The sequence below is a fragment of the Mustela putorius genome, unplaced genomic scaffold, assembly GCF_011764305.1.
Source record: "Mustela putorius furo isolate JIRA1106 unplaced genomic scaffold, ASM1176430v1.1 tig00003869_pilon_pilon_pilon, whole genome shotgun sequence".
NCBI classification, from domain to species: domain Eukaryota; kingdom Metazoa; phylum Chordata; class Mammalia; order Carnivora; family Mustelidae; genus Mustela; species Mustela putorius.
The window spans coordinates 6052498-6078210 of NW_025422021.1; the positions used below are offsets into that span (position 1 = coordinate 6052498).

At 37.2% G+C, this 25713-nt stretch overlaps 1 protein-coding gene across 4 annotated transcripts in view; it reads right to left on the reverse strand.

Moving 5' to 3' along the window:
* MTX2 (metaxin 2) overlaps positions 1-25440 on the reverse strand; it is a 68295-nt gene extending 42855 nt beyond the window's left edge. Inside the window, exons 1-3 of one of the 4 annotated variants that reach the window (XM_004774403.3) lie at positions 25189-25438; positions 24435-24476; positions 13614-13645 (exon numbers count right to left, since the gene is read on the reverse strand). In XM_004774403.3, the coding sequence (XP_004774460.1) occupies positions 13614-13645; positions 24435-24466 (64 nt within the window). In that variant the 5' untranslated portion in view covers positions 24467-24476; positions 25189-25438. Of the gene's footprint in view, positions 1-13518; positions 13571-13613; positions 13646-24434; positions 24477-25188 lie in introns of those variants that run through there. The other 3 variants (XM_045066693.1, XM_004774404.3, XM_004774405.3) reach the window with 3 other exon arrangements.
* Between the last annotated feature and the right edge of the window lie 273 nt (positions 25441-25713).

Sequence of the window (25713 nt, forward strand, 5' to 3'; positions counted from 1 at the left end):
TACCTTGAACCCACCACCACCACTCCCACAAAAACAAAGTCAAAGAGCACGATGAAGCAGTAAATACCTACAGTGTGAAAAAAGCAAGTAAAACTAATTTTAGGCCTGAAGCCAGGCTTGACCATAACCCTTAACCTCTAGTTGAGATGCTCTGAATAGTCCAGGGAGTGCGGGGGAGGACCCCTTTAATTTGCTTTAACTCATACTTCAGAATGAAAAGGAACAAAATCATATTATTATAAATTATAAATGCTACTTTTCATTTGATTTGGGCTACACAAAATTAGACTCGTATTTAGGGATACCATGAAAACCTCGAGCAAATAATGCACCATACATAGTTTTGTATGCTATTGCTCATAATATTATACGTATAAACAAAAACTACCAAGTTTCAACTCATATACCAAAAATGCAATAAAACTAAATATTTATTATATGATACTGTAAACTTTTAACAAAGCAGAATTTTACTAAGAACCCAGTTAACCTGTGTAACATAGTTTTTAAAAATAAAAGTCAAGGAAACAAAAACAAGGTGACATCAGCAAATTACTAAAAAATAACCTTTTAGGCTAAACTGTATGGTCAGCACACCTATAACGTTTACATCTATATGAGAAACAATACAATGAGTTTCATTTGTTGTAAAATCCTACATCATTGAAGATTCAATTAATTTTAAAAAGATTCAATTATATGCATCTAAATCTAATTAAAGCAATAAAGCATAAGAATAAAATTAACAAAAATTTCAAAGATACTGAAACTAAGTTTCTTGAGGGCACAGATGTGTCCCATCTATGTATGCTACCCTGTAGCATGTTTTGCATATGTTGATTGTGTGTAGAAAGAAAGACGGGGGTAATTGATTAAGCCTACCATTCTGTTCCCTAAATATTCTGGCTAATCTAAGTTTTACTGAACCTAGTATTATTAACTTTGTTAAAGCAATGGGATGTTCTAATTAAATATTGTAGTAATTTTAACTTCAGTTAAAATATAGGCTTTATATGTGATAGACAAGGATTACAAGTTTTCAAAAACAATGAATAACATACACTTAGCATTAAGCATCTGCTCAATATAATTTAAGTATTCTCTGATTAATCAGAAGCCACTTTACTACTCAGCAATATCGCAGAGTTTCATATGAGCAGCAATTTATGTGTTCCATGGAAAAGTTAATTTATTATCACCACCATGGATTCTCCAGACCCATTACAACAGACATATGTGAAAATAAAGAAACCTTGAGACCTATTACCTGATCACAAAAAGAGAAGTTGCCTACAAACACTAAAATTTCTGTTATTAATAGAATCTAAAGATGGAAACTAGGTGGGAGGGGGCTGTTTTCCTTGATCCAGAATACAAAATATATTCAACTCAGAAATTACTGTCAAAAATAAATTCTCGGGCGCCTGGGTGGCTCAGTGGGTTGAGCCGCTGCCTTCGGCTCGGGTCGTGATCTCAGGGTCCTGGGATCGAGTCTCACATTGGGCTCTCTGCTCAGCAGGGAGCCTGCTTCCCTTTCTCTCTCTCTGCCTGCCTCTCTACCTACTTGTGATCTCTGTCAAATAAATAAATAAAATCTTTAAAAATAAATAAATAAAAATAAAAAATAAATTCTCAAAAAGTAACTCTGCCAAAATATCTGAGGCTATCTTTACAAATAGAACCTATCATTTAAAAAGAGAAGGAACTGGGCTGATACATATACATACATGTATATATACATATATATATTGATACAACTATGGTTGTATGTATATGTGTGTGTGTGTATATGTATATATATTTTTTATATATATTTATTTATCAGTTTAGCAGTATGGCATGCCAGTGTATCCATGGACCAGGAGGCAAGAAATGGTAGAGTATGCAAAGAATGATCAACTACCTATCTCACCCATGAGCAGCTCAAAATATACAAACATCACTGATCTAAGTGCATCCCCTACATGAACCAGCTCAAATAATTACATTTTAAATATGACATGGGAGAAGAAATAGCTAGAGTGTTATTCAATAGAGTGCCAAAAGTGAAAATCCTAAGTTGTGTGGCATGGCAATGGATCTACAAACCAACCATGCAAGTATCTTTCTAGGAAATGAACTCTATTAACTGTCTTCACAAGTAAATCCATGAATCATGAACACTATTATCCACACATGACAAAGAACATTTCTATTTCTATTTCTTGGTTTGGATAATATTAACTGAAGTTTTCTTTACTGAGAACACTATTATGAAAAAGACAAAGTCCAAAAATGCAACTGCTTCTCTATTCCTCTTTCCCAAGGTTAGGCAAGTCAATACCCACCCCTTGCTCCTATCATGTGAAAAAGAAAGGGAGACTAAGAACTTATAGTGTTAACAGACCTTTAAAATCTGTAGCATTTCAAAAGAAACATCTTAAACAATAATAAAACATTTGTCATCCCTTGCTAGTTTTACTTCCATTGACCTAAAATGTTTTAGACCATAAACTAATTCAATAGTGAATAAAATTTCAGGACTCACCTATGGTATTTTCAATTTCTACCACCAAAAACATTCCCAGTATGAAGTGCCTTTTTAAAATTGCCTTTGGGAAAGACTGGCCTTGGAATACATATAGAAGGTGAAACTCAAATTTTCTGTAAAGAAAGTTTGGTAGGATTGGGGACCGAGAGAGACCACTGTGCAATGCCGTCAAGGTGCAAGATACTGGTATTATTAGCACATCAAAAGTAAATTTTAGGGGCACCTGGGTGGCTCAGTGGGTTAAAGCCTCTGCCTTCGGCTCAGGTCATGATCCCAGGGTCCAGGGATGGAGCCCCACATCGGGGTCTCTGCTCAGTGAGAAGCATGCTTCCTCCTCTCTCTCTGCCTGCCTCTCTGCCTACTTGTGATCTATCTGTCAAATAAATAAATAAAAATCTTTTTTTTAAAAAAAGGAAATTTTATGCTTCCCACACATCAACATTTGGCGTGGCTCTTGTAATAAAGATCAGATTCCTCAACTTGGCCTTACACCTCTCCCTCTCTACCTCTCTGGCCTTCTGGCCTCATTGTAACTCCTCCGCCTACTTCTACACTCCAGTCACACTAGCCTTCAGTCAGTTTCTGGATGCACCATGTTCCTTCCTACCCCAGAGATTCATTTGTGCTGTATCCTCTGACCTAGAGCTATCTCCCACCCCTGCAGTGTATCAGCTCAAACATGCTGAGATGTTGGGCCGGCTCCCTGGACATGCTACCTGAGCAACTGCACAGGGCCAATGCTTAGAAGGGCTCCACACTCAGTTTCACGTTCTGCCATTAGTCTTGGAATTCTTTAGAACAAGGGGCCTCATGTCATCATTCTGCACTGGACCCTATACATTCTGTAGCTGGTCCTGTCCTCAGGGAAGCCTTATTGACCCTCCCTGAATAGTTCAAACACTTTCTTCACAAACTTGACAGCATGCACTGTCCTTTGTACCACTTATCACAGACAACAGTTTTATACCAATTTGAGGACTAGCTGATTGTTTATCTCCCCTAAACAACATAAACACCATGAATCCAGTGTTCAGCTCTGATCTTTGCTTACCATTTCTTCCCCAGAATTAGTACCTAATCAGTAAATGTTGACTGAATAAATGTTTTTATTATTACCACTATTATCACCATTATCACTCTGTACTGTTTAGACTTAGAACGCAGTAGAGAAGATAAGGAAATTATACAACATGGCCAAAAAGGGGAAACTTGACCAGGAAAACTTAAACACTACAACCAATAACACAAATATAAAAATATCAAACAGCTGCCTAAATAGATGGCAGAATCTAATTCCATAAATTTACCCCTTCACTGACCCTAAACCTAGAAATGTGTTTCTTTGCTTCCTACCAAATGTACAGCTCCCACTTGATATTACTGTTGCAGCCCTCCTAAGACTAACCCCAGGCCTTGACTTATCTGACATGTCATCTCAGTACTCCCCTTTCCACAGCCTACAATTCTAATCCAGGCACCATCACTTTTTAAAATCTAACATCCCCATCAGTAAAACATTTGGGCATTCAGGTCCAGATAGATTTAGATATCATATGGTCAGTATTTCTAAGCTAACAAATCATGCACATTATAAAGCATACATTAAAGAAGAAAATACGCAGGGGTGGCTGGGTGGCTCAGTGGGCTGAGTCTCTGCCTTCGGCTCAGGTCATGATCTCAGGGTCCTGGGATTGAGCCCTGCACTGGCCTCTCTGCTTGGTGGGGAGCCTGCTTCCCCCTCTCTCTCTGCCTGCCTCTCTGCCTACCTGTGATATCTCTATCTCTCTCTGTCAAATAAATAAATAAAGTCTTAAAAAAAAAAGTTTAAAAATAAATTGAAGTCCAAGGTCTAGGACTTTCTTCTTGTACTTCAAAAGATTGTCTTATGTAACACAGGGGATACACACCCCATTCCACTTTGAAAAACACTGCTCTAATTAAATAACTACTTATCTGACATTTTAGCAGGGAACCCAGCCATTCACACACCCTTAAACAAAGATGAGTCCTCCTCTATTCTAGTGAAATCATCTTTTTTGACAATGAGAAAAGGTTGGAAAGAACACACACAAATTAATGGGGGTGGGGGAGATACAGTAAGACCCTCTTATCCTACCTAAAATTTCCCCTACATACTTCATACTTTCTCACCTTTGTGACTTTGCTGAACTTCTTCCCGTCTGTCCAGAATACTCCAAGCACCACCACATACCCAAATCCTATACCTTTTACAACACCAAGGTTAAATGCCACCTATATCAAGAAGGCTTTTGAACTGAACAAATCTAATTTCTTTTTTATCTATACTGTCCATAGCAGTTTGTACTTGTCTTATATCATATATTACTTTCTACTCTATTCTATTATTATGTCAATATCTTATCTCTCGTTCTAAACAATAAGTCCTTAGAATGTGAAAAATCCCATGGTCCTGAGATTATTTATTAAAGACTTGGCTTCCCAACTGCTCCAAACTGAATGTGGCATTTACAGTAATATATGCTAAAATATGAAATACAAATTAATTTAGGTCTAATTTTTTAAGTATCATTTAAAGCTAATATCTTTATTTCAAGAGTTTCAAAGTAAAACAACCCACCTTTCAGAAACTCTTTCATAATAAGAAACTACTACATCATTTTCATAACACAACCATAACTTACTCTAAGGTACTTAGTGACGCACATTAATCCATTATCTCAAATTAGAATGGCTTCTCATTCCTTAGCGAAAGACCCATGAAACTTTTTATTATTTTTATTTTTTAAAAAATTCCTATTTTATAGATATAAATAAAAGAACATCTAGAAATAAAGCTCAGAGCACCTCATAGCTAAGTTTCTATCTGACAAACTCTGTTGTCTTACCTACTTAGCCTTTTACCTATTTTCCAATTCTGCAAAGGCAAAATTGCCATGGTTATTTTACATTTAGTGTCTTTTTACCAGAAGCAAAGGAGATGCCTCCTCAATTTTCAGTCTTCAGTGGAACAGGAGTTTTTTCATCCAAATGAGTATTTTTAAATTTTCAAAGACATTTTTCTCCACTCCTGTTTAAGTTGGAGAAGAACAAGCTAAAAAGGGGGGGGGGGGTGCCTGGGTGGCTCATTCAGTTAAGTGTCTGACTCTTGGTTTGGGCTCAGATCACGATCTCATGGATCATGAGATGGAGCCCCATGTGGGGCTCTGCATTCAACAGGGAGTCTGCTTGAAGGTTCTCTCCCCCTATCCTTCCCCCTACTGATGCGGGTACACACACACTCTCTCTCTCAAATAAATGGGTAAATCTTTTTTTAAAAATAAAATAAATAAAATTTTTAAAAATTAAAATTAAAAATTTTTAATTAAAAATTTGACTTTTGAAAGCTGTAAGATAAAATAAATGAAAGCATAAATAAATAAATTAGTGTTAGAAATGCACACAGGATAAAATATTATCTACAGCCCCCCAAAATGCATATTTGCTTCTCATTTAATTATCTTTAAGGTACCCACTATTTTTAAGTTTTACTAACCAATACAATATAACAAAAACAACAAAAAAATCTACTAGTCTATTATAACTTATAGAGAAATAACTACTGGCCCATAAATTCACATATATATATAGGCCTACATCTCGAAACATGCTCAACATGCTACATTTTACCTGCAATATTCTTTCAAGTATCAAATTCGGTCATTTGAGGAGCAGATAATCTATCTATGCCATTCAATACAGAGTATTCTATAGTATGAAAGTGCTATGACCTAATAAGCAAGTCTAATTCCAAAGTCTATTTCTTGATGATCTAATCTAAGAGGACAAGAGAAGGGCCATGGAAAGAAGTGCCCTCTGTTGTTGTTTTTTAAGTTCTGCATTCTTAATGCACAACATGACTCTTCTGGCATATGAATGTAGGTGAAGACATAATTTGTAGAATAATAGGCACTAATATTACATGCTGCTTCAGTACTGTCATATTTCTAATCCATCAAATTGATTAATGCTATAATAACTCTACACAACCCTATCATTTGTGCACTAATGAAGTCAAAGCCAGTGTATCCTTAGGCAACTACATTCCAAAAGCTCATAGATGTCATCTCTTCAGCTTCCTAAGACTATTTAGACAGTGTTATACAAATGGAGTAAGAAATATGTATAACCTAACCCCAAATTTGGATGGCTTTCTGCCAAAGGTATAAATGCAATACTACTGAGATAACAAAATATTCCAAAAGCATTTGGCAGGTCACAAACACGAGCAAGTTACTGCAAGACACAAAGAGAAAAGAAGGAAATAAGTGTACTAGTTTGACATAATTACTATGCTGATGATCTCCATGATATCAACACAGACACCTATCAAGTTTTAGGCAGTTATGATATAAAGCTTTCATTTAAAATGGATTTCTAAGATGTCTAGACTTTCAATATGATGGTATGGGGCTTTATCAAAACTAGAATTTTAAGAACTACGTGTTAGATTTAAAGCTATTCAACCTGCAGACTATAGTACAATTCAAAGATAACACTGTATCCAAGAAAATACAGACCAAGAAAGTATTAAATAGCAATGTCCCCTGAGCTACTGTTTCATAGGGGATGTTTAAAGATATTACACAGAATGTGTAAACAGGAAGTGACTCTTCCCACAAACAGAGTTTAAAACCATTCTCCCAGCACCTCAATAGTCTGATATCAACGTTCATGTCAGAAAATGGCTCACGTTGGAGAACTGAAGTGTAATGTCACAGTGACACTTCCATACTTAAAACACTGGCAGGTAAGCTTTCTGTAAGTGGTGGTAAGACTACTGTCTTAGTTCATTTGGGCTGCAATAATAAATACCACAGACTGGGTGGCTTACAAACAACAGAAATTTCTTTCTCACAGTTCTGCAGGCTGGAAGTCTGAGATCAGGATGGTCAGGCTCTGGTGAAGGCCCTCTTGTGAGTCTCTGATTTCTGACTTCATTTCTCACATGGTATAAGGGGCTAAGGAACACTCTGGGATCCCTTTTATAGGGGCAATTAAAATGACCCCAAGTGAAAGTACATGAATGCATGATAGAGTAGAATTACTATGCAAGGCAAATGAGATCTAATAACCTGCCACTCAGAAAACGGAAGATAGAAAGCAAACAAATTGAAAATTCAAGAAAACTAGCAGAGGGCAGAACGTTCCCCCTCACAACGTTAGGCCCTGAATGAAACTGGAAAACAATGAGAATCTGTCTCCTTCTGGTCAAACACTACCTAAACTTCTATCTAGGTAGACAATGATAATGGTGATGACAGTGATAACAGCTGAGATTCCCCAAGACTCATAAATCTTATACCCAGAATACAGAAAAAACTATTACAACTCAATAATTAAAGACAAATAACACAATTGTTAATAAGCATAGGATTTGAAAAGACTTTTCTCCAAAGGAGATCTATGAATAACCAACAAGCACATGAAAACATATTCAAGATCATTAGTCATTAGTCAATGTAAGTCTAATATCATTAGTCAAATGTAAGTCAAAATTACAATAATGAGATACTACTTCATACCCACAGAATGGCTATCATCAACAAGACAGAAAATAAAAAGTGTTTAAAAGATGTAAAGAATTTGGAACTCACACACTGCTGGGAGGAATATAAAAAGTCTGGCAGTTTCTCAAAATGTTAAACACAGAATTACCATATGACTCAGCAATTCTACTAGGTATTCACCCAGGAGTACAGTATGAAAAAAACATATATCCATGGGAAGACGTGTACATGAATGTTCATACCAGCATTTTTAACAATAGTCAAGAAGTGGAAACAACCCAAATGACCAACTATTGATGAATGAACAAACAAAATGTGGTATATCCATACAACAGAATAAGAAGAACCAACTACTGATACATGCTATAACAGGGATGAACTTCAAAAGCCTAAGGCTCAGTGAAAGAAGCCAGTCACTAAGGAAAGCAAACTGTATTATTCCATTTATATGGCATGTTCAGAATACGCAAATCTACAAAGATAGAAAGTAGAGTAACAGTTGTTTCAGGCTGGGAATAGAAGTGACTGTAAAAGGGCAAGGGACTTCTTTTTGGAGTGATGGAAATGTTCTACAATTTGTGGTAATAATCACAACTCTGTAAATATCCTAAAAAATCGCTGAATTATATACTTTAAAAGCATATGTTAACTATACCTCAATAAAGTTGGGGTAAATAGAAAATGTAAACTCTCTTACTGTGTTTATTGTGCACTTAAGTGCTTTACATGTTAACTATTTCACAACTTTATGAGGTAGGCACTATTATTATGCCTATTTTACAGTAAGAAAACAGAGGCACAAGCATAAGGAATTTGTGTAAGTCACAGTGTTAGTAAGTATTAGTAAGTAACAAGAGCCAGGGTCTAACCCAAGGTAGGCTGGCTCCAGTCAGTGAACACACAGCTGTCACCAGCTAACCTCTTACACATTTAAACCTCTTACACAGGGGTGCCTGGGTGGCTCAGTGGGTTGAGCCTCTGCCTTCGGCTCAGGTCATGATCCCAGGATCCTGGGATGGAGCCCTGCATGAGGCTCTCTGCTCAGCGGGGAGCCTGCTTCCCTCCTCTCTCTCTGCCTGCCCCCCAACTTGTGATCTCTGTCAAATAAACAAATAATTTTTTTAAAAAATTAAAAAAATAAACCTCTTACACAAATAAACAAATCAATAATAATTATTAGAATTAAAGTAATTATAATCATCCTACAACAGTAGTTCTCAACCCTTAATAAGAATCATCTATGGAATTTCATAAAGTTATGTATTTCCACCAAATTCTAAACTTTGAGATTCTGATACTGTAGAGATGAGGACCAAAAATCCAAACACACCACAAGCACTCCCATAAATCTGAAGCAGATGGTAAGTACCACAAAAAAAGACTATTGTTGGGACAAAGAATATATCTCATAGAAGATTTAAGTTCTTTTCACTGCTTTCATTCATTTGCCTCAGAGAATGTGGTAATGAGGGCCTGTGTAGTTTAATGTATTCAAGAAGATTTTTGTCCATCTTATTGTACTTAAATATTTGCACATATGGCTTAAAGCCATGTTTTAAAGCATGTCTTAGTGGCATGCTGCAATTTTATACTGTTCCAGAGTAAGCCTTTAAGATTAATGAATGAAGGCCTCACTTTTTTTGGAATCAAAGTGGTTAAATGATAGTTTTCCCATTAGAGGTAATCAATAAGGAAAGTAAAATTAAGTTAGTCATTATGAGGCTTGACATGAGCCATCCTAAACCTATCTATGTAAAACTGGAAATCAATTTCAAAATGGTATTCAAGGATCAATTTCATAAAACTAAGAAACTTCTAGAGGTTAACTAGGGTCAAGAAAACTAATTCACAGCAACAACAACCCAATAACTGAAGCAAAAGTGAATACAAGTTTAATTTAAAACCTTACATCCTTTCTTAGTAAGTACACATCATCTTCTCAAATGGTCAGGTTTAGACTTTGTCACATTATAAAAATAATCAGCCATTTTTCATTAATTTCCATTAGAAAACAGGCCAACTACGTGTGATTATGAATAGATATGAACTTGGTAGCCAGGACTCAAAATTTGAATTCTCTTCTAAAAAATGGTAATCTGAAATTCATAAAGAAGAAACACTGACACATGTCTGAACTTTTCTCAGAAATGGAGATGAGTATGAGACGAAGAGCAGAACTATACAAAAACAGCTGGTTACGATGGAAAGTGCAATTTCTGCCCCCCCCCCTCAAAAAAAATCAGAGAAGACAAACAACCCCACACAGGTATCAGACCTCAACAATGTTAACAATGTTAATATTCAAGGTATAATAGTTCTCCAAATCTAATCCTAGAAAATGGAAAATAAGATGTCCCTCAAACTAAAGAACAATTCTCCCACTACTTTAAATCAAACACAATCACTGTAGTAATAGCACCTATGTTTTTAAATATCTACTAAGTGCTTACTACTCTCAGTACTCTCCATATACTCAGTCTCTCACATCAAGCTAGGTAACCATTCCTTTCCAACCCCTTTCCATTCCTCCTCCCTCACTTCTTTCAGCTAGCTATGAAACAAATGATCTAACGGAGGATTTAATGTGTCATTATACCTTCTGAAATCTTGGCAAAACTGCAAGATTTCCCCCAAAACAAAAACAAGCAAACAAACAAACAAAACCCAAGAAAAAAGATAACATAGCCCAACCTTCACAGAATCTCTTCCAGAATAAGAGCGCAGAGATAGAAAATCCCCACACAGGGAAAATACATATTAAATGCATTTAACTAAACAAACATAGGTTTTTATAAACTACCAAACTACCAAAATATGATGAAAAGACAAATATGAACATAAAACTATCACTGCTGTCTAGGATCTAATTTTGTTGAGTGGGTAAGGGGGAACAGAGCTTGGAGAAGGGGTTGGGGAGAGAAGAACAAGTGACTGAGATACATATAACCACTTAGAATAGATAAGTGAGGGCACCTGATTGGCTCAGTCCGTTAAGCATTCAACCCTTGGTTTAAGCTCAGGTCATGATCTCAGGGTTCTGAGATCAAGTCCCGTGACAGGCCCAATGCTCAGAGTCGCTCAGCTCAGAGTCAGCTAGTCTCCCTCTCTCTCCCCCTTCGCCCCTCCACTCCCCTTCCCCATGTGCACAGATACATGCTTTCTCTCTCTCTCTCCACTGCTAAAATAAATAAATAAAATCTTTTTTAAAAATTGTTTTAATGCAGTAACGAATATAGTTAGTGTAGGGAAAAACATAGGTCTTAAAGTCAGACATATCTGTGTTCTCCTCCCAAATCTACAGCTTATTATTGGAGTGATCTTAACCAAGTTGTTTAACCTACTCTTGCCTCAATTACTTCACCTGTGAAAAGGGGAAATATTACCCACCTTGTAAGGATGTTGGAAGAATAAAATTTGATAAATCATGTAAGTGCCTTATACAGTCTCTAGCTTACAGAATATATCAATAATTACTATTAACATTAGTGTCAAACCAAAAGTACATATCCTGCCTGAGGAAGACAAGAAAGAATGCACAAGAAGAGATAAAATCTGAACTGGTCCAAAATATAATCAGAAGTGGGCCAGAGAGAAGGTGAGGGGCAGGGAGAAGAGCTGAGATGTTTGCTAAAAATCTAACATCCCAATTCAGTTTGAGAAGGGACAAACCATGCTCAGTAAAGACTTCCTAAATTACCATTTCTATTAAATATACCATTTTATATTGAAATTATCCATTTCAATGGATGTGCCCTACAAAAACATGTAAGTTCATCAAAGGCAAGAATTGTTTTACTCTTCTACAGCACCTAGCAGAGGAACTAGCACATATTAGGTAATCAACAAATAAATATATTCTGTAGGAAATCAAGTAGGTCTTTTGCTATCTAAAGCCTGAAAGATATCTGACCACAAAAAATTGCTGTAACTCTGGAAATAAAACCACCAAAGCAAATTAAGGAATGATAACATCTCAATAATATGTACTAAATTCAACACTGGAAACTCATAAACTCACTTTCTCTCCAAATTGTTTAATGGTTCCTAACAAGAGGTGCACAGCCCAATCATCTATGGATGATTGTCCTAGGGCACCTGGGTGGCTTAGTGGGTTAAGCCTCTGCCTTCAGCTCAGGTCATGATCTCAGGGTCCTGGGATCAAGCCCCGCATCAGGCTCTCTGTTCAGCAGGGAGCCTGTTTCCCCCTCTCTATCTGCCTGCCTCCTCTCTGCCTACTTGTGATTCCTCTAATAAATTTTTTTTTAAATCTAAATATATATATATGTATATAATATATATAGACAAGCATGTGTGTATATATATATATATATACACAAACATGTCCTAGAGCTGCCCTCGACCTTTACATGTAACAGGCTTTTGGTGAGAAAAAAAAGGCATGCAAGTGTGTGCATGAGGTTTGAGAAATGCCTTACAATACAGGCATGGCTTATTTTAGAGAGCTCCACAGATAATATATTGTAATGTGCAGTAACACCCTTTACACACCATTCTACCTACACCCATCTCTCATCCACCCCATCTTATTTATAACCTATGTAAATGGGACTACTCCATTCCCAGAATTAATTTAATTAATTAATTAATTAATTAAAACAGGTGACCCCTCTGCATCAGTATATTACCACCTTGTCCACTGTGGCATATTACATTCTTAAAAATGGCCACAACAATATAACCTGTCCTACAAGTTCTTCTAGAATCTCACCAACACCTACCCCATCCACCCATTAAGAGGTGAAGTTAAATTCCCTCCCCTTGAATCTGGGCAGACTTGTAACTCTGTTGTGACCAAGAGAATACTGCAGAAGTGATGCTTCAAGACTTCCAAGACAAGGTCAGAAAAGGTGATGTATCTTCTCCTTTGGTAGCTTGAACACATGCCTTTGGAGCACTAAGTAAAATGTCTGACTACGCTGAGGCTCCTAGGCTCCAAGAAGCCCAGGCCACATGGAAAGGCCATATATAAATATTCCAGAAGACAATCACAGCTGAGTTCTTTGTCAGCAATTCTTAGATGTGTGAGTGAAGATGCTTCCAGGTGTTTCCAGCCCTCAATTGTTGGATCCCTAGCCTTAGAGTCTTTCCAGGTGAGGATCCAGACATTGTGAAGTAGAAGCAAGCCATCTCTCCTGTAATCTGTCTGAACTAACCCACAGGATCCGTGAACATAATAAAATGGCTGTTATACATCCCTAAGTCATGGCGTGATCTGTATACTACAACAGTAACTGAACAGTTAGAGTTTGGACAGTTACTGTTAGTCACAGATCTATCATTAAAGATTGAATTAAATATTAAACCATTTGTCTAAAGCCTCAGAATTCCATCTAAATCAGCTACCAAACTGACTCCTGACCATGTTATATTTATAAATTCCATTTACTGCTTCAGGCATAGATTTTGACATTTCCACTCTCCCTCTAGAAGGAAATATACCTTCCTGAAATCTCACTCTCCAACTTCCTGCCCACATCACAGCTCCCTGACCTCCAGTCCCCAGAATTTGGAACCCAGTGACTATAATGGCTTACCTCCATCAGAAACTCTGTACTGTTGGTAGTTGCTACATCATTCAGGAAATGAGGGGAAAAAGAATCCAAGGAGAAAAAAATGATATAATTATACTGGCTAAACTCAAAGTTTACTATAATCTTTTTATAAAAAGCAGACCATTAAAGCCATTTACCTATGATACAAAGATAATCCAAAACAGTAAATAATGAAATAATTTACACGTGCCCTTAAATTGCACTCTATCATTTCTAGAACATTGTCTCCCTTTTGAAATATTTAATATCAAAATTATTTTACCTTCTCCAAATAGCCACAAAATGACAGTATGAAAAATCAGTACAAGTATATATGACAAGAAGAAGAAATCTGTCTGAGAAGAAAAAATCAAGACTAATTCACAAGTGGCTCAGTCAGTTAAGCATCTGCTTTCAGCTCAGGTCATGATCTTGGGGTCCTGCCATTCAGCGGGCTCCCTGCTCAGTGGGGAGTCTACTTCTCCCCTTCCCTCTATCCTTCCCCCTACCTGCTTGTGCTTGCTTTCTCTCTCTCTCTCTCAAGCAAGAAAAAAGAATAATTCACAATCTCAAAAAAAAAAAAAAAAAAGAATTTACAGTTTCAACTAAGAAATAAATATAAATTACCACATAAATAGTTAACATTATATAACCAGTTCTCATCCACTAGCCAAACTAGGGTGTTAAACTGATGGACAGTAAAAATTACAATTATGGGGTGCCTCGGTGGCTCAGAGGGTTAAGCCTCTGCCTTCAGTTCAGGTCATGGTCTCAGGGTCCCGGGTCCAAGCCCCATTTTGGGCTCTCTGCTCAGCAGGTAGCCTGCTTCCCCCTTTCTCTCTCTGCCTGCCTCTCTGCCTACTTGTGATCTCTGTCTGTCAAATAAATAAATAAAATATTTTTTAAAAATTACAATTATAACAATGTCTAATGAAAAAAAGTAAGTAGCTTTTATTTTTACATTCTCATTAACTCATATCTTTTTCAAATTTATCAAATAAAAAAATCAGAAGCTTAGCATTCATGATGCCAAAACATTCCCCTATAATGTAAAGACTAATGATCAAAAGAAAAGGAGGTCAACAAAAGGCCAAATCATTAAAGCATCAGCTGCCAATATTAGCTTACAGAAATAAATGCTGGAATAATTAAGCCCCTCTTCCTGTCTAACAAATGATACAATTTATTTGTATGAAGTTCTAGTCAGTGTTCTAGTTTGTCCAGGTAATAGAATATGACATGGGGCCAAGTCCAAGACAATATTTAAGGATACTTATCCCCTGGAATACATATACCCAACAAACTTTTTTGAAAATCCAAATGCGGATTAAGTCATGAAGAAACTTCTTTGGCTTTTAAAAGTCTTAAAGACAAAAATATATAATCAGCACAAAAACAGAGCTAAGTGTATAAGTACAATGAAATGCTTTTTACGGTTTCTATTTTGCTAACGCAGTTACAGTTAATGGGAATTGCCATGACAAAATGATTGTTTTTATGAAAAGAAAGCTCTTTATCACTAACCAATCAAATTTCATTTTTATTACTGATGTAGAAAAGTTCGAAACCATGATTCATTTATAGAGCGTACAAAAATAAGAAGAGTGTTCAAGAATAGAGGGATCATTTACAAAGCAATAAAAAATTAAAACATGCATTTCTCTTACTGGCAAGGCAAATACTTCTACACATAAATGTCTGTAACTGCATTTGCCGAATATTATAATTTCTGTCTTTGAACAAAAAATGAGAAGCCTGAATTTAATAGCTCATCTCCATTTGGTATCTTCAGTCCATCTGATAACTGCTTATCAAGAAATTTCAAAAACGTTTGAAAAATGTTAAATAAGTTTGATGATATTTTCTTTCAATAATCACTCAAATATGGAAGGCTTGAGCTAACGTTAATAACTCAAAAGTCTTCATAGAAATAAGACTAGCAAATCTTTATAGGATACCTATCACCAAATCTTTTACATTAAAAGCTAAAAATCATGTCATTTCAGAGTATGGAGTGTTAATAAAGCATACAAGAAAATTAAAACTCACATTATGATTAACTATGGACTACTTTAAGATCAGAAACTTTCAAATTTTTCTGATTTGAACGTTTTTTAAAAGGCATCATATCAGGGGCGCCTGGGTGGCTCAGTGGGTTAAGCCGCTGCCTTCGGCTCAGGTCATGATCTCAGAGTCCTGGGATCGAGTCACGCATCGGGCTCTCTGCTGGGTGGGGAGCCTGCTTCCCTCCCTCTCTCTCTGCCTGCTTCTCTATCTACTTGTGATTTCTCTCTGTCAAATAAATAAATAAAATCTTTAAAAAAAAAAAGGCATCATATCAAAGTTTTTTAAAAGGCAAATAAGCCACATTGCTCTCAATAAATTGTACTTTGCCTTTACTCTGAAGTAGAACCTATTTTATCTTTGGCTTTGCTTTTCCATCTGCCCCTTTGAGATCCCCTTTACATGTGCCAAGTGATAAGCACAACAGTATGAGACCATCCACATGAAAATATAAATAAAAGAAGATTCTCTGAATGTGATGGCTAGTTCAGTAACTTCTCAATAATTCCTCAGTGCCTTCCTCAATCCTGGAGAATCCTCAGAATACTAAGTAAAACTAACAATATGTCTTTATTTTCAAGAACAAGAATTGAATGCGCTGTATTTTTTTTTCTTTTTTCTTTTTTTTAGATTTTATTTATTTATTTGACAGAGACAGCTCGCAAGTTGGCAAAGAGGCAGGCAAGAGAGAAAGAGGGAAGAAGGCTCCCCGCTGAGAAGAGAGCCAGATGCGGGACTCGATCCCAGCAACCTGAGATCATGACCTGAGCCGAAGGTAGAGGTTTAACCCACTGAGCCACCCAGGAGCTCCCTGAATTGTATTTTTTCAATTATCTGCTACAATCATCATCATTAGATAGGCATGTGGATATAAGAGCTCTATCACATATAATAATTCTATCACTCTCTGCATTCTCAATAAACCTTGTGAGCAATAGCATCACTCCTATTTTACAAAGGACTTTTTTTTTTTTTAAAGATTGTATTTATTTATTTGACAGAGAGAGATCAAAAGTAGGCAGAGAGGCAGTCAGAGAGAGAGAGGAGGAAGCAGGCTCCCTGCTGAGCACAGAGCCCGATGCAGGACTTGATCCCAGGACCCTGAGATCATGATCTGAGTTGAAGGCAGCAGCTTAACCCACTGAGCCACCCAGGCGCCCTTACAAAGGACTTTTAAACTATGTTTTCCACTTCTTTGAGCTTCTGGTACCCTTCCGAACTGCCTTTAAAGTCCACATTTCCGGGGTGCCCGTCTGGCTCCATCAGTTAAATGTCTGACTCTTGATTTTGGCTCAGGTCATGATCTCAGGACTGTGAGACTGAGCCCTCACCTGGGCTCTGTGCTAAATGCAAGGATGATTAAGATTCTCTCTCCCTCTCCCTTTCTCTCTGCCCCACCCTTGCCCACCCCATGCTCTCTCTCTTAAATAAGTAAATCTCTCTCTAATAAATAAAAAAAGTCTACATTTCTTAGTACTTAACACGGAAAAGGGATGAAATAAAAAATACTTTATTGATGAAATTAAAAACAAAATGTTATAAACATGCCTTTTTTTTTTAAAGATTTTATTTATTCATTTGACAGACAGAGATCACAGGTAGAGAGGCAGGCAGAGAGAGAGGAAGGGAAGCAGGCTCCCTGCCGAGCAGAGAGCCCTACTTGGGGTTCGATCCCAGGACCCTGAGATCATGACCTGAGCCGAAGGCAGAGGCTTTAACCCACTGAGGTACCCAGGTGCCCCAAACATGCCTGTTTTGATAATACTTTCAAGATGCTTACAAACGGGTTCCATGGAACCCATAAAACTACTTTTCCAGATCATAATATAAATTAATGCTACTCCTAGAATGATGTTATTAATAAATTTAAATAATTAAGCACTCACATGCCCACAATGAGATAAATGAAATATTGCAAGTCTTTTTTTTTATGCTTTATATAGTTTACTGAGCTTCTAAATAAAGAACAGAACAGATATTGTACTGATTTCAAAAGATTAATAATTACAGTATGATGAAATTAACTGATATGCTTCAAGTATAGCAAGGTACTGGGGAAGTAATAAGGTCATTCAGAAAAATGGTATAGAGTTACTAGAAATAAAGACACTTTTGGACTTTTGCTGTCCAAAATAGCAAAAGAATAACATTACAAATATAACATCCTCAAAGGTTCTCAGGCAATGAAAGTGGTAACAGAAACTACCACGTACCAGTAAACTAGATGCATGAAACATGTTATAAAATATCTTACCCCTTTTACAAATAAGGTAACTGTGGCCCAGACGGTCTGACCAAAATCACAAAACAAGAGACAGAGCTGAACTTGGTACTTAGTTTTGTCTTACTGCTATGGCCCGGTTCCTAACCTAAGCTTCAATTTCCTCACCTATAAAATAAGAATAATATCTATCAAAGAGGATCAAATTGTTAATATTAGCAATTATATATCTAAATCATCTAGAATAATGTCTCGAAAAGGGGTGCTTACTCTTATTATCAGTAATTATCTAGTTAAGCTAAGTTTTTAAGGCTAAAACGTTTTGGCAATGTCTAAGAGACCGCCACTCACTCCATCAGAGAGTGGTAAAAGAGAAAAACTAGGAGCACCTGGGTGGCTCAGTGGGTTAAGCCGCTGCCTTCGGCTCAGGTCATGATCTCGGGGTCCTGGGATTGAGTCCTGAATTGGGCTCTCTGCTCATCGGGGGGCCTGCTTCCCTCTCTCTCTCTCTCTGCCTGCCTCTCATCTACTTGTGATTTCTCTCTGTCAAATAAATAAATAATCTTTAAAAAAAAAAAAAAAAAGGAGAAAAACTAACAAGGTGAACAGCTAAAAATGACATTAATGAACATTTATGGAATGCTTACAGTGTGTCAGACACAAGGCTAAGCACTAGTATTTTTTCTCATCATCTTTAAAATATATAAAATTATCCTCACCATTTTACAAACAAAATAAAGATCACATATGTAGTAAGTAGCCAGGTCTGACTTACTCCACAGTCCACAGAAGTGTAAAAGCTAGGTGAAAGAAATGACTGATGGGCACCTGGCTGGCTCAGTCAGAGGACCAGGTGACTCTTGATCTTAGGGATTGGATGTTTGGGCCCCATGATGGGTACAGAGAATACTTAAAAATAAAAGCAAAACAAACAAACAAAAAAAAGTGATTGACACTGTGGGAGATTTCTGCTATTTGGTGCTCAACACCTCTCCTTTTGTGTGTGTCTGGGGGCTCTGTGGAGCCCTAGAGCCTGGAGCCACTCATAGCACAGGGATAAGCAAGGGGATCAGGCTTGTCCACCACAGTACCCCATCCTTTTTGGCTACAGTGACTGCTCCACATGTGCTCACACAACCCAAATGGGGATATTCCACCCTTCCCTAGGATACATACCCCAGTGACAGTAAAAAATTAAAAAGATAAATAAAAATCTCATGTAATGTACTGGAAAAATTTGCCATTAAAAAAAAAATAAAATAAAAACCACAAAAAAATGAAAATTTAAAATACACAGGCTGTTATAAAAAATTTTGAGGGCACCTGGGTGGCTCAGTCAGTTAAGCTGCTGCCTTTGGCTTAGGTCATGATCTCAGCATCTTGGTGGGGCTCCTTGCTCAACAGGGAGTCTGCTTCTCTCTCTGCCTCTGCCACTCCCCCTGCTTGTGCTCTCTCTCCCTGACAATAAATAATGGGTTATTATTAAAATATTAAAAATGGGTTACTATTAAAATAAATAAAATGGGTTGTGGGGGAGCACCTGGGTGGCTCAGTCGGCTTGGGTTATGATCCCAGGGTTCTGGGATAGAGGCTGCATCGGGCTCCCTGCTCAGCAGGAACCCTGTTTCTCCCTCTCCCACTCCCCCTACTTGTGATCCCCCTCTCTCTCTGTCCCTCTCTATCAAATAAATAAATAAAATCATAAAAAAAATTTTTTTAATGATCCAATACCCAGGATTATTTTTATCCCTCTTCAAAGTTCTAAATCAAGCATATGATCATCTAAAGATCCAAGCTATTAATTCAAAAATTAAAAAGAAAATTCAAAATCACAATTTACCCTTCCTTTCCATATTATTAAATAACAAAAACAACTCAAAATCCTCTTCCACTTTAAGAAATTTATCAAAGAACCTATGCAGTAGATCCACAAATATGTCTATGAAAGCACTGCTCACATCAGAGAAACATAATATATACCAGGGATGGCTTCAGGATCCATCAACTTGGCTAGACTGAACTATTGCTGCCAGAATTGCCTTTCTCCTGTTTCTGGTTATAGTGAGCTACAGGGACATTTCTCTAGCAGGCTCTGGGAGGACAAAAGAAGCAACAGCCATTTTGTAGCTCATAAATACCTTCTCCCAGTTATCCAAACACTAATTTAGATGCTGCTGTGAAGGGATTTTGCTGATTATTTATAAATAAAGTCCCTAATGAGTTGACTTTACATTCATCTAAAGGGAGATTATCCTGGGTGTGCCAGATTTAATCTGATGGAAGTTTTTTTTTTTAACAGAGAGCCTATGAGTTCATACACTGCAAGCAGCACCTGCTACATGTGCCTCTTCCTCTTCCTCCTCTATCTCCCCTTCCTGACTGCCTACTCTATGGACATGGTCTTTGGTTGGCCAACCCCCACAATAGCACAAGCCAATTCCGTGTGTGTGTGTGTGTGTGTGTGTGTGTGTAGACACAGATACAAAGCTAGAGTTAGAGCTCAAGATCCTCCAGTTTCTGCTTCACTGGTTGAACTAATGTAACACACTAAATACCCAACAAAATAAGATTAGATAAATAAATTATGCTTTCTTCATTACAATGAAATACTACGTAACCACTGCAAATGATGATGTGTACCTCCATTAGACAAGGAAACACATCTCAATGTTATACACAAAACAGGTTACAAAAAAGTATGTACATTTTGTATTATTTATGTGTTTTTTTTTTTAAATTTAGGGGCAGAGAACAAGTTGACTCTGCTCACCAAAGTTTTAATGATGATGGTGAAACTTTAAAGTCTTAATCTGGGTGTTAAATTTTAGGTGATTCCTGTTTTATTCTTCAGATTCTTTTGTATTACTTCATTGTCTACAATGGCCATGTATCATAATTACTACCAGAAAAAAAAGAAAAAAAGAACCAGTTCTCATTTGACAGGAAAAAATGTGAGACTTACAGGTTAAAATGTGCAAACTCTTGTTTGTCCCTTACGAGAACACTATGTGCCAAAGATGAACTCTACAGTTTAGAAGAGTGAGAACTTAACAATGACAAGAGATGAGGCTGAAGAGATGGACTAACTTATGACAGATCTTATATGCCATGTGACAGTTCTGAACTAATGAAGACGTTGAAACAAGAGGAGTCACATTTGCATTTTAGAAAAATAATAATAAAATATCATAAACAAAAACCCACTGAGGCTTGCAATGTGGAGACTGTATTAGAAAGAGGCCAGACTAGACACATGGAAACCAATTCAGACACTACTACAGTAATCCAAGCAAGAAATTATGAAGTCCTGAACTAAGGAAATAGCAGTGGAGATAAAGAGAGTAAGCCACTAAGGTCCAGTAAGGAGTAAGAACTGTGGGATTTTGGAGGTGAATACACTGGTAGTAACGAGACAAAAATAGTTCCCTTAAGCTGGGGAGTTCAGAGAGGACTTCCTAAAAGATGGGCTCTCAAGAATACCACAGAGAGATGCAAGATGCCTTTAAATGTTTCTAAAGAAATATGAGTGTGTTGGCTCACAACCACTCAAAGGAAAAATAATAAGCAATACACTAAAAATGAGAGCACTCAACTACAAAAACCAATTCACAATTATTTGTTGTATTTATAACAGGACTATACAAATACGAATCTCTAATCTCTTGAGGTTGATCTCTTCCAAGAAAATCAAATTACTGTCAGAAATAAAACACTCTGCATAGTTGCTTGATCTGAGTCACTTATAAGTCAAACATGATTCATATAAATTGTTACTTTAGTCACCCCTTATATCACTGCTTGCCCAAATACAATCTTTTAAATTTTTTTAATTATAATCGTTTAAACTACACAAGTAAAATATTCTCACTGTAACAATTTGAATTCAGAAATGCAGTTATTCTACCCTCCACGAACTCCCTACCCTTATTACTCTGAAATTACTAGTTAAAATGAGTTGAATATTCTATTTTTCTTTGCTTATATAGCAAGTTTATATAGGGTTTATTTAATAACAGTGGGTTCATAAAGTATATATATTATCCTATAACTTGTTTTTACTTAAGGTAATCATAAACTTCAAGCCAAAATATTCAACATTTCTATTATTTGTAATAATGTGGGCATTCTATAATTTGACATATATTTAGAACATCTGTGGTTTTTTTATACTAAAATTAATGATATAATGAATACTGCTATATATTGCTTTAAATAATGGTTCTTTTTGTTTGTTTGTTTTGTTTTTATAAAAAGTCTATTTTAATTCATTAAAACTTCAGTTTTAACATATTCTAAAACTATACACTTTTATCCTTCTCTCAAACTTTTATGTTTTTGATGTCACAATATACATCTTATTTATCTTTGTATTCCTTAACAAATTATATTTTTTTACTATTTTTGTCTTTTAGACTTCATACTAGCTTACAAATGATTAACTCACTACCTTTACATGAGATTACTCTGAACTTTCTTATAAGTTTATTTTTACCTTTAAAGTTATACTTCCAAATGTTTTATTGTTACTAATTAGTACCCTTCTATTTCATTTAAAGAACCCCCTTTAACATTTTTTTTTCCCCATTTGGGATTTTTAAAAATTTTTTATTTATTTTTTAAATTTCTTTTCAGTGTTCCAGAATTCATTGTTTATGCACCACACCCACTGCTCCATGCAATACATGCCCTCCATAATACCCACCACCAGGCTCACCCAACCTCCCACTCCCTACCCCTCCAAAACCCTCAGATTGTTTTTCAGGGTCCACAGTCTCTCATGGTTCATCTCCCCACCAATTCCTCCCAACTCCGTTCTCCTCTCCATCTCCCCATGTCCTCTGTATTATTTCTTATGCTCCACAGTCGCCAAACTATGGGAAGAACCAAGATGTCCTTCAACGGATGAATGGATAAGGAAGATGTGGTCCATACATACTACAGAGTATTACGCCTCCATCAGAAAGGATGAATACCCAACTTTTGTATCAACATGGACGGGACTAGAAGAGGTTATGCTGAGTGAAATAAGTCAAGCAGAGTCAATTATCATATGGTTTCACTTATTTGTGGAACATAACAAATAAAGGTACTTCTAATGGTATTTCTATCAGATAAATTCCCTGAAAAGCTTCTTGGTTAAAGGATAGTATCTTAAATAATATTACTATATTATTATATTATATTAATATATATTATATATTAATATATATTATATATATATTAATATTATATTAATAATAAATTATTCTCAAACAACAGTAATACTTTAGACTCACCAGCAGTTTGAGGATAGATGTTCTCCCCCATACCTTTGTCAGTTCTAGAAAACTTCGTATTCACTTTTGCCCATTTGACTAAATGGAAAACTTTGTCTACTTTTAGTGACAGCAACTTTTCATGTGTTCATTGTCCATCTGCATTTCCCTATTTGTGAATTGCTTGTTCCTATCCTTTACTCTTGATCCTGTTGTTTTTTTCATTAATTTTTGTGGAAACTTATGTTTTATCATGTAAACCTTTAAAATTTTTCTGCAATCAAATCTGCTAATTTTTTCTCCCAGGGACTTTAGATTCTGTGTCTTGCTTAGGCCTCCTCTGCTACACAAGATTAAACTATCACCTATATTTCCTCATAATTATTTTATTACGATTTGGTTTTGTCCTTATTTTACATCTAGATCTTCAACTCATTTAGAATTTATTCTTATGGTGTTATAACTTAGGAGATGTCCCAACACCGCCTATTAATTATTCATCTTTAAATGTTTCCTTCTAGAGTAATAAATTACAAATAGCCAAGACGGCACACAAATAAAATTCCTAGGAATTCTTAAATTTCACTAACTGAACTAAAATTCCAAATTTATCAAAAGTTTTTTAAAAGACTTTTATCATTTTTGCTTTAAAAGAAATCACACACTGGGACATATGTATACAGTATACCAAAATCAGCATACAACGGTGAAATAGTTGATTTTTTCTAACATAGCAGAAATGGAAATTAAATCAATGATCTAACTTTTTTTTTAAGATTTTATTTATTTATCTGACAGAGAGAGAGATCACAAGTAGGTGAAGAGGCAGGCAGAGGGGGGGGGGTGAAGCAGGCTCTCTGCTGAGCAGGGAGCCCAAGGTGAGACTCGATCCCAGAACCCTGAGATCATGACCTGAGCCAAAGGCAGAGGCTCAACCCACTGTCACCCAGGCACCCCTAAGTCAACAATCTAACTTTTAACATAAACAGAAATAATCAGTTTGAAATCTAAAGATTATTCATTGATTCAGTCACAAATATTTATTGAGCACCAACTAACAGGTGTTCTGGATTTAATGCGGGCCAAAACAAGTAGATCCCTACTTTCAGGAAGCTTATAATCTAGTTTGAGCTTCTCTCTCTTTCAGAAACAATGTATTTAAGTAAAAAAGAAAATAAGAAATATATGTTCACACAAATACAGTGCTATGAAAAACATTTTGGCAAATTTCATTACACATTCAGTACTTTCCATTTCCAAAATACTACTTTATTTCAAATGTACCTATTTATCCTGGTAACTGTCTCTTTACTCATGTTGAAAATCCTGCAAGAAATTAAGATTAACTTCATTTAAAGATTAGCTATTACCCATCAACCTTAACCTACAATACCTATGTCTACTCTCCTCACTTCCTCAACGATATTTAATTTCTGTCACTATGGTAAATAACTCAAAAAGAGAAATCTAGTTACATCAGCCACGTTCAGTCCAACAAATCAAAGTTTTTTCCAAAAAGTATATCGAGACTGAGAGACTTTTCGGCGATTCCTACAGATCTAGCAAATAGCAATACTATATTGCTTGAAGAGGAAGCAAGAACTTCGGTGGTCCTTACATGGCGTCAGGTAACAAGGGCAACTCATTAATGACAATCACCTTAAACGTCCGATCCCACGACCGAGGCCACCGCCACTCTCAGCCTTGTAATACCCGGCCCTTGTGGCCACGCCCCCCATACGAACTCTGGGCCTCCTCCATGCACCCTAGCTCCTCCGGACCCAACAGCACAAAGTATGCCCACGAGAGGGAAGGCGGTATTACTGCCCCTACAGTGTGACCTTGGCTAAGTGTCTCCCCGTCAGTTTACTCATCCGTGAGATGAGGCTGGTACTCCGCGCCCGCCTCTATCCCCAGGCCTGGGTTCAGCACCTAATGCCACAAAAGGGAAAGCTGCAGTCCTAAGCTCCACGCTGTTCCCCGCGACTGCCCCGCGCCGCCCCCGCCTCCACCCGCAGTCCGAGGCCACGCGCGCTACCTGCGATCTGCGAGACGAAGGCTTCAGCCACTAGAGACATGTCTGCTGGGCGGCTCTGCGCCCGCGGTTCCTACGCCCCTCGGCCCTCGACGTCCTCTTCTGAAACCCGTGCGTCTCCTGCGGCTACCAGGCGTGATCCCGGCTGAGGCTCGCACTCGCACAGCCCACCTAGGTGCGGGTGCAAGCGGTGAGGACCCCAAGGTTACCGCCAGGCCTGGCCAGGAACTTCCGGCGCAGCTGACAGTGGAGGAAGAGCACTTCCGCTCGCGTCACCGGCGCGCTCCTCCCCTGGCGCGGGGGGTTGCCGAGTCCTAATCTCGCCGCAGGGGCTCCGCGGCCGGGGGGTGGGGTCCCTGGTTCCCGGTCGCTCTATGCTCCAACCTGGGGGTGGAAAGAGGGATCCTGGAGGTTTTCAGTATCCTTTCTGTAAGCGAGAATTTTCTAAGCAAGTTAATTTTTTTCTTCTTTTTAAAGGATTCTTTATTTATTTGAGAACGAGAACCCGAGCTGGGGGAGGGGCAGACT